This window comes from Fibroporia radiculosa (assembly GCF_000313525.1).
Source record: "Fibroporia radiculosa TFFH 294 genomic supercontigs, scaffold6005, whole genome shotgun sequence".
Lineage (NCBI taxonomy): Eukaryota > Fungi > Basidiomycota > Agaricomycetes > Polyporales > Fibroporiaceae > Fibroporia > Fibroporia radiculosa.
Genome location: NW_012133432.1, coordinates 101,372 through 117,513, shown reverse-complemented (window position 1 = coordinate 117,513; position 16,142 = coordinate 101,372). Strand labels below are relative to the sequence as shown.

The following is a 16,142-nucleotide window of genomic DNA, read 5'->3' as shown; positions in this document are numbered from 1 at the left end:
CTCGGCGGTCGAGACGTGTATGAGGAACATCCTCGTCAAGATGGGGCTAATTTAAGCCAGGTTCGCCGACTTAAGCCGGGTTGGACGCGCAGCAGGGACTGCTACGACTGGGTAAATGATAGATATCTTCAGAATTTGGTCAACTCTCGCAATCAACCCATTGAGATTATGGACTTGCCGGAAGATGATAGCGGAAGCTTCGTAGTGGGTTCGGATGCGGTCGAGTCCGATTACGATGAGAGAGATGAAGTCGAGAATACGGCTCGTGCGTTGGACGATCTCTCACTTGAGAATGAAGACGTGGACAAGAATGCCTTGGCTTCACGAAAACAGAATATAAGGGCAGCTGGGGTCGCACGGGAGAAGGAACTGTTCGAAGGGCACTGACTGTGATGTCAGACGCTGTAGGATGAGGTTTATGCGTGTGCTACTACATGGTTTACCAGGTATATATTACAGTGGCACTAAGGTCGAGTTAACGTTAGGCGTTCGGTGCGCCCTTGCGAAAGTGAGCGCTTGAGCGACTTAACTGGCCAGGACCTCGGCTAGTCTTAAAAAGCGGGTTCCCTTTTTAGATTCGGTCCGAGACTACTTACAGGAGAGAAAGGGTTGGAACTTGGAAGTAAACGTTGACGTTGAGACGCCTCCTTCAACTAATCAGAACTATAAGCGCTTGTTTGGTCCTATTTGCACGGATCAGAATAAGGAGCTTGCCGATCGTTGTGCCCTCGTTTCGGATGTAGGCTGCTTGCTCTTCAGCCTTGCTCTTACCCGTCGTTGGATCCATGTTTAATCAACTTCCAGTGGAACTCTTCCTCCATATCCTCAGCCACTTGCCCCTCCAAGACTTGAGGAATCTCAAACTTGTCTCGCGTTCCCTTCACACTTTCATCGTTGCCAATGAGGTGACGGTATACCACCACGCGGCCTTGCTTCACGATTATGTGCCTTCTGAAGTTGAATTGAAAGATTTAACATTCGCCAGTCCGGATTATCCGTATCGCGATGTGACTAGCTGGGAATCATTTTGTGGGTATTTAAATCTCTCTTTCTATTCTATAAGCCCTTCGTGGCCTATTCGTGGCCTTTAACTTGATCCGAGATCGTTCACCCATATACACTAAAGGAAACCTTAGCCTGAAGACTTCCCTTCATGATACATAGGGGCTCTTATCAATCCTGCATATCGGCCTGTCAAGCTATATGATGCTTTGACATGTGTGTATCGTGGTTGCCGTCTTTCATGCGCCTGTTGTTGAAGAGACGTGCGGGGGAGGCAATTATGCTGACCTTGAGATACTTCCCTTTGTGATTTTAATGCACGACTAAACCGTGACCATTCCGCTCTATGCAACTTACTTATTTCCATTGACAGGCCGATCCTGTTACCAGCTAGACAAGAATTGGACAGCCCGGGGAACAGCGATGACTAACTTGTACTGCCTTGCCCATCGCGATGTGCATCGAATCAAGGTCGATGAGATACTTGGACTGCTCATTACTACCCACACTAAAGGCGGAATTCGAGTGACTGACGTAAAAACTGGCAAACTGCTGTGGAGGCTTTCTCTGGTGAGTTTTTCCAGTTGTTATCGCACCAGCGACGCTGATTTTACCTACCAGAATTACGTCCGCCCCTATGCCCACCTCGAATATGAGCGTGGGTTCATGATTTTTGATCGCATGACCAACGAGAAAGAAGTGTGGCGGCTCTCAACGAATTGCGACTTGGCCCAGATGACACCTGCATCACCTCCGGACGCGCAGCAGATGGAGGAGTACCAAAAGTCAATCCGGAGGTTCCCTGATATTACGCGCGGTCACTTCCGGCCCTGGGCCCTATTCGGGATTCCGGAGCCCACCACTGCTTACCGGTTTGTATACCCTACACTTGTGACGATGTCGCGTTCTACCGCTTATCTCTGTGATGTCCCAACGGGCCAATTTATACGAGAGATACAGGGTATACAGGATGGAGACGTTCCCTTGGGGCGAATTGCGTACGTTGAGTTGAGTGCGCAGTATGTGTTCGTGTGTGGTATGAGGCAGTTTCGCGTGTTCAGTCGCGCGAATGGGGCGCAGGTCTTGTGGATCTCCAATAATCAGCCAACCTTCGCGCACACGAGGATCCAGCTAGAGGCTGATCAAGATGCCAGAGCAAAGGAGTTTGACCAGGTCGTCAGTGCCTTGCATGCTCGTCTATTCTCGACCCCCAAGGTCAATCCCCCGCCACTGAATTTCGTTGCAGGTGAGTCAGGCATATCTATGTGTGTTGCGGCTGCTCATCTCAAGTTCTGAATAGTTCATGTCTCAAGATCGGGGCGAGATCTTGTGATATTGATGGACGACAACAGGTTGCTTCTTGTGCAGGATTTTGAGCGTATCATCAAAGATGAGGTCGAATTGACCGATGTGGCTCTCGAAGTCCACTTGCCCAATCAGCTGAAGCGTGGCTCCAGTGTCTATCTTGCTTATGAGCATGGTCGCGTGAGCGTGGTCACGGTATGTGTCTCGTTCTGGATTTAGCATTGGTATTGATTTACCGCCAGGCAAGTGGCGTATACATCCTCACTTTGGACGTAGCTCGGCACGGCCTGTTTGATCCCTCTCGGTTCGCGGACGACACCTACGTCGCCCCAGGCATGATTGAGAATATACCCTCCTTGCCACCGGACATCCCGTTCCCTTATCTTTCTGCCGTCTTTGTGCCCCGCCTGCGGCATGGATATGCGCTCTACCAAGTGAGCTGTTTGCAAATGACGGCAACGAAGGTCTTCTTGACTTGGGATAGTCGATTGGTCCCGCGCCCACGGATACTCAATGGACGCGGACAGCCTGATAGGCTTAGAGAGCAGGATGTGGAATACATGGACGGCTTTCTCCTCTCTTTCGGTAAGATCATACATTAGACTTTTAATGACTTTTCACTGAGGTGACTGCAAACCATTTTGTACTGTATGCAGGAATACCTTTGGGCGAGGATCTAGAAGCGGATGAAGAGCTTGATGAAGACGAAAATGCTTTCATCTGGGAGGAGGACTTGGACACAGGTTCGTACTTCTCATACTAAGCCCATCGCTCAGATACTCAAGACATTCCGTGGAAAGAGTGTCAAAATATCGTCTATTGTATTGATTTTGGCGGCACGTTGGAGGGAGGTGGAAATGTTTAGTTCCACGCCAATCGGGAGACACGTTCAAGTTGGGTTTGATGTATTTTACTGAAGCAAATATCAATAGCTAAATCGACGACGTGATGTACAAGACGCAGGGATACGAGCCTGGCCGTACATGTAGGTCTCACGATCGAAACATACTGAATCCAAAGGGCCAGGACTCAGGCAGCCGTTGGTGGTCGTAGTTAGCATTGTCGAAGTGTGCGATCCTCACGTCGCCACCCCTTGTGGTACCAATATTTGCATTAACATGTGTATAACATCTACGCTCATTTCACATGTGCGACGAAGCCTTCGCACGGCACCGCATGGCCACTTTCCCAATCTGATTCTATCGCGGAGTTGTCTGATACCCAATTTAGAGGGTCCTTGATCGAATTCTTGCAGCCCAGGCGAGTCCACTGTGCCATCATTAGCGTCCTTATCCGCTCTCAGGCCCACAGCCTCTATCTCGATGCCCAGCGCCAGTCCGCCACCTGCGGTCAATGACACCGCACTTTAGCTGATGCGGGCCTCGGCTTTCACATCGACGCGCACGTCTCGCGGCCCTGAACGTCGGCCTATATAACAATCACTATCCCTCCACGTCGACTCAAGGAGTTCAGTTCGAGCCCAGCATGGCAGCTTGGATTGCAGACCGACAGAGAGCCTTTCGTGATCTGGGCGGAGGCGCGATGGCGGACGTCGAGGCACAGGTAGTGCTGGAACCTATAGTTGCCAGTAGCAGTAGTTGGATCATGCTGACGGTGCAGCAGCTGGGTGCAACCAGGTGCGTGGTGTACTTTACACACTGGCTTTATGCGAAGGAAGCTAATTGCATGTATTGCATTTGTAGCTATTTCCTCAGTACCCTCGCCATCCCTAGCTATGTCGCGCTCGCATCTGTACTCGCGCTGCTCCTTCAGTTTACGTTTCGCAAGCTGCATACAAAATTCAATGCCGCAAAAATTGGCACGGAGACTGGTGACGATGGAGCAGTGGCAGAAGCATCGGAAGCAACGCCCACAGGCGCACAGCCAATCGACACAACTATCCGCATCTTCAACGTCGTGCGGCTCGCGGCGTGCCTTGCGCTGGTCGGCATGTCCATCTTCTCTACATATGTCGCCGGGTGGGGGGACGCCGCAGAATTACGTCCCGCGGGCGTGCCAGAAAGTGTCTGGTTGCATCTCGCACTTTGCATAACATATGTATGTGCTGCTCATGACGGATCTTGCGCTCTCTCTCTCACATCCCAGCCAGACTTATAGCTCGCTCCTTGCGCTGCACTCTGTCCTTGCCGCGCCATCGGTGATAGGCACGACGACGCGTCATCTTGCGATCGTCCTCGTGTCTACATGGCTGGTCTACGTCTACCGTGACGGCTGGCCACTCGCAACAGTCCCCCTCACACCTCTGGACGCGGTCGAGGGCATGCTACTCTGGGCAAAGTTCGCGGTGCTGACACTTGCTGCAGTGCTTGTCCCTTTGTTCGTTCCTCGGCGATACGTCCCGCACGATCCCAAGGTGTGTTCTTCGATTCCCGATGTCTCTGGTGTCGTCATTCTAAATCTCTTGCCTCTTTCTGCCTCTCTGATGCCTTGATTGCGATGTCCACCTTAGAACCCCTCCCTGACACCAGCTCCGGAGCAGACTGCGTCAATCGTGTCACTCTCGATGTATCTCTTCCTCGACAAGACGGTGCTGGAGGCATACCAGATGGAGCATTTTCCATTCGAGCGACTCCCGCCACTGGGCGACTACGACAGTGCGTCGAACCTGGTCAAGCGCAGCTCCCCTGTACGTGATCTGGTCCTCGACTTCTGCGGTAGGAAGTTGATGGGACTCTCTAGGAGCTCGACCCGTTCCAGTCCACCAAGAAAAGCAGACATTTGTTCTGGGGGCTGCTCCGAGTCTTTCGTGAGTATCCGAGGCAGGCTTTGAACATCAGAGTTTGAATCTCTTATTCATCGCAGGCTTCGATGTAATCGTCATGTCCATCATGCTGATCTTTGTTGTATGTCTTCCACATTCTTGAGTGGCCGTGCTGTCTTGACCGCCTTGCCCGCAGACTTTCGCGCGCTTTGCCAGCCCGTTGGGCATTCGAAACCTTCTCTTGTGCGCTGCGTTTCTCAATGATACCCCGCTTATGTCTTTCGCGCTATCTGCTGCTGATGTGCTCAATCCTAATGTTCGTTAGGTACCTCGAGACTGACGGTACGGAAGCGTTTGTGCGCCCCTGGCTATGGATCTCCTGGCTTTTCTTCGGTCCTGTGCTCGGCACGATTTTTGACTCGTGGTTCACATACATCTGGGTGCGTACCTTCATCCGCTGTGGCATCCTTCCCTCATTCTGACCTCTGCCTCCACTCCCAGACGCGCACGCTTGTCCGTATGGAGGCGATCCTCACGCAGCTTGTATTCGATCATGCGCTGCGAATGCGCGTCAAGGCCGACGGCGCTGCTGAGTCCGAGGCGCAAGATAAAGAGCAGGCCCAAACGGCCCCCACGCCTGAAACCGCGTCGGACTCGAGCCCAGGGAGTTCTCAGCAGGGTGATTCTGCGTCCGCGAGCACGTTCGCTGCGGATGTAGATGCGGGTTCCGCGCAGGGAAAGCAGAAGGCGAAGGCTGTGGTACCCATACAGGAGGTTCCTGCAAAAGCGAAGAGGGGCGATGGGGATGGGAAGGATAAGAAGAGGGATAAGGACAAGGGTAAGAATGCGATCGGGAAGGTCAACAACCTTGTCACGACGGATCTTGGCGCGCTGATGATGGGACAGGGCGCATTCTACTTTGGTATGCGATCTTGTTTTCGTTGTGATTGTCGCTCACGTCCACGTCCATCTCTTCTACTGTTGATGCCACGGCGCAGCGGTGCAAATGCCCCTGCAGATTGTGCTCTGTGTGTGGTTCTTGTACGATATTCTTGGCGTGAGGTGCGCGGTGATCTATTCCTCTCTGTTCCTTATTGTTGATGCAGTGGACGCGCGCAGTGCTTTTGCTGGGCTCGTCGTTATCATTGCCACATTGCCTCTTCCTGGAGCTGTCTCGAAGAAACTTCGCGGTGTTCAAGCGGAGAAGATGAAGAAGGTGAGAGGGTTATGCGAGTTACCGCGCACAGCTACATACTGAGACGGACCGTTCTAGACAGATGAGCGTGTGCAAAGCGTCACCGAATGTGAGCTCTCCGAATGCGATGCGAGTTGACTCGTGCTGAGATTTCGCAGCCCTTGCTGTGATCCGCATGATCAAGCTGTTCGGCTGGGAGCCGCGGCTCACGCAGCAGCTCACGGACAAGCGAGAAACAGAGCTGCAGTGGGTTTTGCGCACGAAGTTGTGGAGTATCCTAATTACCAATCTGAAGTGCGTGTGTCGAACGCGGTCGACTTTCAAGCGCTTACTTGGTTGCAATAAATAGCCATGTCATCCCTCTCATGACGATGATGGTCACATTTATAAGCTACGTGAGTGGCTGCATCTTGTAGCACTTTTGTATGGCTCAGCTGGCGTCCTAGACAACGATATTCAAGAACGAGCTTTCAGGTGCGCATTCGTGTTCTGCCGCGCGTGACCACACATGACGCTAAAGTACGTCCTGCAGCATCCACCGTGTTCTCGTCAATGGCTGGTGGGTTCCACATAATATGTCTCTGTCTCTGTACTGATTTCCTAGCCAGTATTCGAGATGTTCAGCATGCAGTTACACATGATTTTTGGCTTCTTGCCTGGCATTATGCGCGGTAAGTTTATCTGTATGTGTTGTATGCTGCCGCTGGATGGCTTTTGTTCAAGTGCGCGTCGCTCTGGACCGTATAAACGATTTCATGCAAAAGGTCAGTACCTACACGTACCCTATCGTAGCACAAGGTTTACGCGTCCCTACATAGACCGAGCTACTCGACGACTTCACTGAACAGCCTGCTGTAAGGGCTGAGCTTGCATTGCCTGTGCCCGAGACACACGTCAACACTATAGGTTTCCGGAATGCCTCATTCACGTGGGCAAACGACCAGAACGGCAGCAACCCGTCGACCCCGGGCGCATCACGGAGGAACTTTACTCTCCGGATCGAGGACGTACTTTACTTCGAGCGCGGCGGTATCAACCTCATAGTTGGTCCCACCGGCTCTGGCAAGACGTCGTTGTTGATGGCATTACTAGGTGCGCAGTCCCCCGCGCTCGTGTGACCCGGTGTTGAAGCGATGTTTGTGGCGAGCAGGAGAGATGCACCACATCCCGACAGGCCCAGATTCCTTCTACAATCTTCCGCGGGGGGGCGGGATTGCATATGCTGCGCAGGAGTCGTGGGTGCAGAATGAGACGATCAGAGTGAGTTGTGTGTAGATTTGATTTCAGTTTGCGCTGAGGCTCATGCTTTCAGGACAACATCCTCTTTGGCGCTCCGTATGACGAAGAGCGATACGACAAAGGTGAATTTTTATGAGTGGGTTCTAAGTGACTACTTTTCCGACATGTTTCAGTGATCGCACAGTGTGGCTTGAAGCGCGATCTCGAATTATTTGATGCCGGGGATCAAACTGAGGTTGGAGAGAAGGGCATTACCTTGAGGTACGCCTCTGTAGAAATGCTCTTGTGCGTAACTAATTCTTGCCTATCAGTGGCGGTCAGAAGGTATGAACGTGCTATGAGATGTGTCTTCGACACTAACTGATTTTCACGTTCAGGCCCGAATAACTCTCGCGCGTGCTGTCTATTCCTCTGCAGAGATCCTCCTACTTGATGATGTAAGTATTAGCTGCACATTGTCTGGTCCTGTCTGTCTCACTTCATGCGACACAACCAGGTGTTGGCCGCACTCGATGTTCATACTGCGAAGTTGATCATCGACAAGTGCTTCAAGGGAGACCTCATTCGGGGCCGAACCGTTCTCTTAGTTGTGAGTACTTCTGCTCAGAAAATAAGCCAGCTTCGTTCATTCGATACGTCCAGACGCACAATGTCACCATGGCCAGCCCTATTTCGCACTTTGTTGTGTCACTCGCCGCGGGCCGAATCTCCAGCCAGGGCTCGCTGTCCAGCGCTCTTGAACATAACCAGAAGCTTGCTGCGGAGGTTGCAGATGAGCGCGAAGCTCTTGAGAAGGCTGAGATGGATATCCAGGAGGACGAACAAGACACGGAGACGAAGAAAGCCGCAGGAAAGCTTGTTGTGGCGGAGGAGATTGCTGTGGGACACGTAGGATGGCCGGCGAGTGGGTGAATTCGCTCGTTCCAAATTTTATCATGTTGACGGCATCGCAGTGAAACTCTACCTTGCAAGCTGGGGAGGAGAGCATCGTATACTGTTCTGGACTGCCTTCATGAGCATTTGCACCATTACTGAGTTCACCGAAAACGCTCAGGTATGGTACCTTGGGTACTGGGCGAAACAGTACGAGCAGCACGATGCTTCGCAAGTTAACACTGCTTTGTGAATTTTCACCTTTACTGTGGCGGAAAGCATGCTTACAAGGCCATTCTCCAGATACATTGGATTTTACGCAATCATTATTCTGCTCTCTGCGTTTACCTATGCCGCATTTGCTCTTATCCATACCGCTGGAACGCAGCGAGCATCGAGAAAAATCCACAAGGAGTTGATTACTTCTGTGCTGGGAACGACGCTGAGGTAACATCTTCGATGAAATAGACTGTGCTGGTCTCTAAAATGTTATAGATGGCTTGACAAGACTCCCGCCTCGCGTATACTAACAAGGTGTACACAAGACATTGATTCAAGTACGCAGTATGCTCGATGTTTGATAGTACTTGCATCGCTGATGTAGCCCCATGGTCTAGTTGATACGACCGTCGGGAGATTCACAGGTATACTCATAAACATGGTGACAGCCATGTTGCTCAAGCTGGGCGCTGTCGTTGCTATGTCCCCGATCTTCACAATTCCTGGGGCCTTCCTCGCTACGGCGGGAGCATGGATTGGTCAGGTATACATGAAGGCTCAATTATCTGTGAAGCGTGAGAGGAGCAATGCTCGCGCTCCAGTTCTGGGCCTTTTCGGCGCTGCCTTTACAGGTCTAGGTGCGTGGTACTGTCGAGGGGACTCAACCCGGCCTGGTTTCACCATCCTGTAGTCTCTATTAGAGCCTACGGTGCCCAGGACTCGTTCAGGACTGAGTCTTTCAAGCGTATCGACAAATATACCAGAGCCTCGAGGACATTTTATAATCTGAATCGGTATGTGTCGTTCAATTTTGATGGCTTGTTTGGCTAAGGATTACAGATGGATATCAATACGCATCGACTTGCTTGGTGCAATGTTCTCATCGAGTCTGGCGGCATATCTCGTCTATGGAGGCACCTCCGCGTCGGACACAGGTTTCACGTTGAACATGGCAGGTCCGTAAACGTCGCATGCCGGGATAAAGCGATTGCTGATGATCACGTAGTCGGGTTTAGCAATTTGATTCTCTACGTCGTCAGAGTCTATAATATGCTTGAGGTTGCTGGTCAGTAAATGTTTGCATCACTTGCATCGGTACTAACGGCCCTGCATATTTAGGCAATAGGTATGGCTGATCTGAACTATTCCTGCTATATCTCACGCTGGGTACAGTATTGAACGCGTAAAGCAATACATGGAAATTGAGCAGGAGCCCAAGCCGACTGAGAGCGGCATCCCTCCAGCTTATTGGCCGGCCAGCGGTCACCTAAAAGTTGAGAAATTGTCGGCACGCTACTCTCCTGTAAGACGACCCGCAGCTGCAATGTGCACCAGCTCATAGAGTTGTCAGGATGGCCCACGAATTTTGGAAGACATCTCCTTCGAGATCAAGTCCGGAGAGCGTGTCGGAATCGGTGAGTAACAAACGTATAGTATGTTACGCTATGCTCACGTCAGTACCCAGTGGGACGTACGGGTAGCGGAAAGGTACGTTTCGTATCATCGACTGCGACCTGTCACTGACCTGAACTTCAGAGTTCTCTGACATTGGCCCTCCTGCGATGCATCCTCACAGAGGGCAAAGTGTATTACGACGGCATCCCGACGGATAGTATCAATCTAGACGCGCTCAGGTCGCATGTAACCATCATTCCCCAAGTGGTGCGCAGATCGCAGCTCTCCCATCGTACCGGCTACTGACGTCTTCCAGCCCGAGCTGCTAAGTGGCACCTTACGCCAGAATCTGGATCCATTCGAGCAATATGATGATGTTGTACTGAACGACGCCCTTCGTTCAGCTGGCTTGTTTGCACTCCAGACAGACGTTGACGAAGATAGAATCACTCTTGATACACACATCTCCAGTGGTGGCAGCAACTTGTCGGTAGGACAGAGACAGATCCTGGCGCTTGCGAGAGCGATCGTGCGTCAGAGCAAGCTGCTCATTCTGGACGAAGGTATGTTATGGCCTACTATCCAGCGAACATAGACTGACCGATAGCTTCTCAGCAACATCCGCGATTGGTGAGAGAGACTTGGCCGAGATTTGTCTGGGATATCATTGACAAAGTGTCTGCAGATTATGCAACGGATACCGTTATTCAAGAGTCGCTGCGGAAAGAGCTAGACAAGGGTGTCACGGTTCTAACCATTGCGCATCGTCTACAGACGATCATGGATGCCGATCAGATTGTGAGTCGAACTATTCTCGCGTTTGATACGTGCGCAACTAAGCACCTGATTATCCACAGATGGTGCTCGATGCAGGCCGCATTGTAAGCACTATGTATGATTTATGGAACAGCATATACTGATACGTGGTCAGGTTGAGTTTGGAAAACCTGATATACTGTTGAAGGACGAGAAGAGTCTGCTTCGTGCTCTTGTGGACGAAAGCGGCGATAAGGAAAAGTTGTATGCCATGGCTGCTGGCTCTAGTGGCTCTACTGAAGATGATTCGACGTGATCTGCCGATGATGTGAACCGCATATTGTTTTCATTTCCCCTTTGTTAATAACGAGCCTTTGTGTTATATCTAGTAGCTAGTGCTAACTGACTGTAGTTGAGTTAAGTTGATTGCACATATCTAATCTTGATGCATGATGAAGAGGCAAAGAGGAGCATTGAAATTTAATACATGCACATCAGGAAATTACATTGCTTTTCAGCTTTGGAAGTGCTTTTGGTGCTTTGATTTTTTTTTCACACCTTGAACTGAATTCTATCGGTCATATGCATAATAGCTTTGTTTATTTTTATGCTTTTTGTACAAAAGGTCCAAAAGCATGGAAAACCTGGAAGAAGTATTTTCCTGATGCATGCCTACATGAGAATTCAGCTCCTTTGACTCACTAGGAAAGGTGTACCCATGACTTCCTGCTTTGGGTGATACTCAGTGAAAGCTGGTGCAAGATTCAGTGTCTATCTCCAGTAGTGCTGGACATATATTAGTACCTGGGATTGCTGGCTCATCTGATGTTACCCTATGGGCCTCCATATCTAGTTCTATTTGATAAGCAAACCCATTATACAGCCCTGAATGACTTGGCTGGGTTCATCATGTATTATCTAGTCATCATATAATTTGAATAAGGACTTGATGAACCCTCGCGTGGTCACGACCGCTGGCTCTCTTATTAGAGATGCCGCTGTTCTTGTACGCTCTATGGTATCTAAATCTATGACCGGCACTGCCGGTTCGAAGTTGCCCAAACGCAGCTACCTCCCACGGATACACTGAATATACAGTAGCGCATAAGACGCTCGGTCGTGGTCTAATGACACAGAAGCCCACACGCCAGAAAACACGCTAGAGATTTTCAGCCGTCAAACATGCTCCCATCCATACGTACACCCATGGTCTGCTTGACATCCATCCCCAGTAACTTCATTCTCCCGGCCTTTCATGAAAGTCAGACATCAGACCAAGTTACACCCAATCAGAAGGCGTAGCAACATACCTCGATCCGCTCATTCTGCACTCGGCGCAACTCTTGCAGCTGCTCCTTGCTCATGAATGTATCCCGCTCAACGGCGCGGCGCTTGTGAGTGCTTTCCAATGCACGGAGATCCGCATTCGGGTCGTAGGAGTCGTCAGGTGGAGGGACATACTCTCCTGCCCGCAGCGCCGACATTCGGCGTTCGTATGCTTCCATATGATAGAACTTCTCATGTGGGAGTGTCGCTGGGAGAACATGTGAGCAGTTGTTTAGGTGCGCAATGGATGAAGTGGTGCGCACCAGTGTTGTAATCCTCAACGAAGCGCGCAAATTCCTTCTTTGTCTGGTCCTTTGAGACTGTTTCTGGGTTGATTTTGCGTTCTTCAACAAGCCATGCGCGAAACTCCTGCTCCTTGGTGTATAAACTACATTTGGGAAGCGCAAATATTAGTAAGGATGGTAGAAATAAGGAACAGACTAAGCGGGATGCACTCACTCGGTTTCACTGATAATGCCGTATTTTCCCCACTGATGGCTCACTGCGCCACTCTTTTTCTTCTATATCCCATAACATTTGACTAAGCTCCATACTATCATAAACCACCACACCCACCTTTTTCTCTTTCTTTTCCCGTTTCTTCTCCTTGTGTCGCGACTTCTTTTCTTTCTTTCGGCGGTGTCGCCTATCGTCGGTCGAATCGGATGAGCTACTCCGGGAAGTTTGCGACCTCGACCTTGACCTCTTCCCATCGTCCCTATGCCTTCGTCCATGGCGGTCCGCATCTCGGCGCGGCGAGCCAGACCGCGACCGCGACCGCGACCGCGAATGGCGCCTCCGATCCGACTTCGCTCTCCTCTCTTCACCCATGTCCTCTCTCCTCCTTGACCTCGATCTTGAGTGTTTCCTTCGCCGCCGTGGACTTCGAGAGCGTGACCGACGTGAAGACGTCGACCGACGCCTGCCATGATGGTGTTTCCCATTGTCTGCTCGCGCCCGCTCCCTCGAACGCGATCGTCTAGACGGCCCATCGAATCTGTCTCCCCGTTCAGCGCTGAAGCTTCGTCCGCGATGTGCGTGTCGTCCTTCCGTCTTGCCGGACATTGTAGTGTTGGAGAGCAGGTAGTTTGTGTAGAATAAGTGACGATAGCTCGATCGAGCGCCAAAATAACACCCTATTCAGTGGAGTACAGACCACGTGGATACACCGGATGCAGCCGGGCCAGATCGAGTTGACGATCAACCATTGACAAATTGATTTTTCTTTCCGTCGGTCTTTGCCACAATGTGCATATGATTCAACGTTCGGACCTATGAGGAGTTGTACGATGAGTCGTTATGAAGCATAATGTCAGATCTGAGGCTTACTGAGGAGACACTCCCTTGCGGATAGATCTGGCGGATGATATGATTATTGGGATGTATTATTAATTTGAAGGAGAGATTGCGCTGCACTTGGTCAAGCACGACTCGGACTGTTCATAGGAGGGCTTAATTTTCCTTGCCTTTGTCACATTTATGTAGTGACCCGTCCAGATTCTGCCGCAACGAGCATCCAAAAGAAGCCCATTGCACTGGATGTAAGTTTTGTGGTTTTTGATCTGACTTCACACTGTCTGATCACTAAATAGTATGTGGGTCGTAAATCCTGAATCACGTAGGTGCTATAGCAAGCACGATGTGGTCTAGCAACCAATAAAATACAAAAGCCTCAGGCACGAGGCGGCACGAGCTAAGGTAGCTGGGCGCATATATAGTACAACCAAGAGCTAATCGTCATCTCGTAACGTCATGTTCCTCCATAAAGGTTATGCTGACACCTTTTCGACCTCCTCCTTCTCGTCTGTGAGAACTTCTAGTGGTTGCGCAATGTGTTCTTGCAGATCGTCTCCGTCGAAGAGCACGGCGATCTCCTCTAATGAGAGATTTTTCGTCTCCACAATCATGTAGTAGAGGAATACCAGCTCGAACGCAATCCAGCAGCAGTACACGATCTGGAAGCAGAGATATCAGGGGAAACGCAACACTACAGATAGAAGTCACGCACGTAATATTTCCACGCGATCGCCTGTAGCGCGATAGGGTTCACATATTGATTGAAGATGAGGGCAACAGAGAGGACAAAATTGAATACATTGAACCCCTTCGCGCGCAAAGAGAACGGAAGAATTTCTACGGTGTACGATACGATCAGGGGCTGGAAGGCGATGCTAAACAGCAAGGTCAGCAACTTCGCACAAATCAGACGAAGCTACTAAACTCACTCGAAGAACGCGTAGAAGAGGAAGATGAAAGCAATGACCGCGTGTGCCGCGCTCGCATTTTGAGTAATGGCAAAGCGAGCGGAGCAGATCGTTTGCAGCGTGAAGAAGACCAGCATGCCCACAGCAGACGTCAGGAAGATCAACCGACGGCCGAAGCGCTCCACCATGAACGAGGCAAGCACCGACCAGAACAAGTTCCAGATCGCCAGGATACTAAACATGGGAAATATCTGAGATGAGGGAGATCCCGGGAAGCAGGACAGGGGCTTACCCGGTAATCAATAGCTGGATCGTCTGGTTCGTGATGCCGATGGTATCAAACACCTTGTTCAGATAATATGACACCAGGCCGTTTCCTGACCACTGCGAAAACCACGCTATCGCGACGATAATGATCATACGCCTCCGGTTCCCCTTCGTAGTGACAAGTGATTTCCACCCAACGTTCTGCGCGGCTGACATTTATGAAAATTAGACTGGGACAGTGAAAAAAGAAAATCGAAACCTACCCTCTCGTTCAAGATAGATGGCAGCCTTGATCTCCTCAAACTCGTACTGCACAAGGGGATCTTGTTCGTCGCTATCCGCATGGTAGTACGCAAGGACCTTGAGAGCCTGTTCCTCCCGCCCTTTGGAGATAAGCCAACGCGGACTCTCCGGGGCCATGAGGACGAGGAAGAACTGCAAGATTGGCGGAATACCCTGCATTATGGAGGGAATGCGCCATGACCAATTGCCGCTGATGTACTCTGTACCGAACGTCGTCCACGATGCACTGCATTCGGACCCGTGAGTCACGATATTACAGAGGCTCAAAGTATGTCACGTACATGATATTACCAGAGTACCAGAGCGAGTTGTACAGGGAGGTCAGCTGCGCACGATATCTCGGATACGAAATCTCGGTCACGAGTAACGGTGCGGAATTTGCTGGGGGAAAAATCAACGCAGTTAGTCGGAAGTCGCAAGACTGTCGATAAGCTGGACTCACTTGCAAACGTCACACCGAACCCGATGCAGAACCGCGCACCGATGAACATACCTAAGTTTTGCGCTGCCGTCTGTAATGCCACACCAACCAACATGATGGAAGCACCAAACCAGATTGTGCGCCGACGGCCTATTCCATCGGTGAGATAGGGTGCGAAGGGGTACGCAGCTAGTGCACCAATGTTCTGAGGTTCCATCGACGAGTTCATCTCTAAGTACTATAGCTCGCTTAAGTGTAACTCACCTGAATGGCATTAAGGAGACCAAGTATTGATCCCTCTGGTTTGTGGAAATAGTCCTCCCATGCGGACAGGGACTGAAAACTGTTCATTAAACTCCCATCGAACCCGTTCACAGACGAAGTAATGAGCCTGGAAACAGAAATCGGTTTCGATTCGTTTTCATCCAGCCATTGTGAAGCACCCACAAGAGGACAATCCATGCATGCAGTGTAATGAGTCTGTTATATGTACCATTAGCACCTGCTAAGATTCGTGGCAACAGGCTAAAACATACCGCTTATTATTATACCATTGCCTCTTGGGATTCAGGAAACGTTCGTATCCCTGAACCCTCACGCCCGAGGCTTGCGTCGCTACGGCTCCAGCGCCCATCGTGAGGAAATTAAAATGAACAAGACCGTATACCACACGGGAAAGACCACGCCGGGAAAGCCAGCGGGCAACGTCGCTTATGTGCGGCTTTATACACGCACAAAAAACATACTGACCAGAGTAGCGTTCTAGCCGGCCTGTGACATGGGCCATGTGATGCCCGCACCCGGGAGGATTTCCCCAGAATTTCCCCGCATTGCTCCTGCTATTTCCCCGCGCCCCGCGTCGATTTGGCGTCCGTCGGCGCACTACATCAGGCACCATTACATATTGGGGCACCG

At 50.8% G+C, this 16,142-nt stretch overlaps 4 protein-coding genes across 4 annotated transcripts; 2 read left to right on the top strand and 2 right to left on the bottom strand.

The window, feature by feature from the left end:
- Nucleotides 1-1,425: 1,425 nt before the first annotated feature.
- On the top strand, nucleotides 1,426-3,070 carry FIBRA_06106 (uncharacterized protein; the record flags this gene model as incomplete). Its single annotated transcript, XM_012327846.1, has 5 exons — nucleotides 1,426-1,572; nucleotides 1,624-2,248; nucleotides 2,303-2,502; nucleotides 2,550-2,892; nucleotides 2,964-3,070. The coding sequence occupies 5 exons, from the start codon at nucleotides 1,426-1,428 to the stop codon at nucleotides 3,068-3,070; spliced, it is 1,422 nt and encodes a 473-aa protein (XP_012183236.1).
- Nucleotides 3,071-3,792: 722 nt separating this feature from the next.
- Nucleotides 3,793-11,022, top strand: FIBRA_06105 (uncharacterized protein; the record flags this gene model as incomplete). Its single annotated transcript, XM_012327845.1, has 43 exons — nucleotides 3,793-3,944; nucleotides 4,011-4,365; nucleotides 4,418-4,681; nucleotides 4,778-4,954; nucleotides 5,008-5,074; nucleotides 5,131-5,171; nucleotides 5,226-5,272; nucleotides 5,355-5,469; nucleotides 5,531-5,951; nucleotides 6,028-6,091; nucleotides 6,149-6,245; nucleotides 6,303-6,333; nucleotides 6,383-6,518; nucleotides 6,574-6,619; nucleotides 6,671-6,698; nucleotides 6,757-6,783; nucleotides 6,833-6,895; nucleotides 6,948-6,988; nucleotides 7,043-7,316; nucleotides 7,375-7,484; nucleotides 7,537-7,585; nucleotides 7,637-7,724; nucleotides 7,775-7,787; nucleotides 7,841-7,900; nucleotides 7,960-8,052; nucleotides 8,106-8,367; nucleotides 8,417-8,585; nucleotides 8,640-8,783; nucleotides 8,832-8,893; nucleotides 8,954-9,193; nucleotides 9,247-9,349; nucleotides 9,396-9,511; nucleotides 9,562-9,621; nucleotides 9,675-9,681; nucleotides 9,729-9,858; nucleotides 9,907-9,970; nucleotides 10,021-10,043; nucleotides 10,092-10,217; nucleotides 10,267-10,513; nucleotides 10,566-10,580; nucleotides 10,636-10,748; nucleotides 10,808-10,831; nucleotides 10,882-11,022. The coding sequence occupies 43 exons, from the start codon at nucleotides 3,793-3,795 to the stop codon at nucleotides 11,020-11,022; spliced, it is 4,905 nt and encodes a 1,634-aa protein (XP_012183235.1).
- An 853-nt stretch (nucleotides 11,023-11,875) lies between these two features.
- On the bottom strand, nucleotides 11,876-12,863 carry FIBRA_06104 (uncharacterized protein; the record flags this gene model as incomplete). Its single annotated transcript, XM_012327844.1, has 5 exons — nucleotides 11,876-11,956; nucleotides 12,017-12,240; nucleotides 12,296-12,420; nucleotides 12,492-12,553; nucleotides 12,609-12,863. The coding sequence occupies 5 exons, from the start codon at nucleotides 12,861-12,863 to the stop codon at nucleotides 11,876-11,878; spliced, it is 747 nt and encodes a 248-aa protein (XP_012183234.1).
- Nucleotides 12,864-13,801: 938 nt separating this feature from the next.
- On the bottom strand, nucleotides 13,802-15,861 carry FIBRA_06103 (uncharacterized protein; the record flags this gene model as incomplete). The annotated part of the gene is made up of 10 exons (XM_012327843.1): nucleotides 13,802-13,987; nucleotides 14,041-14,203; nucleotides 14,258-14,470; nucleotides 14,529-14,712; nucleotides 14,767-15,032; nucleotides 15,088-15,187; nucleotides 15,249-15,432; nucleotides 15,492-15,618; nucleotides 15,675-15,707; nucleotides 15,764-15,861. 10 exons carry the CDS (start codon nucleotides 15,859-15,861, stop codon nucleotides 13,802-13,804), a joined length of 1,554 nt encoding a protein of 517 aa, XP_012183233.1.
- Nucleotides 15,862-16,142: the final 281 nt, after the last annotated feature.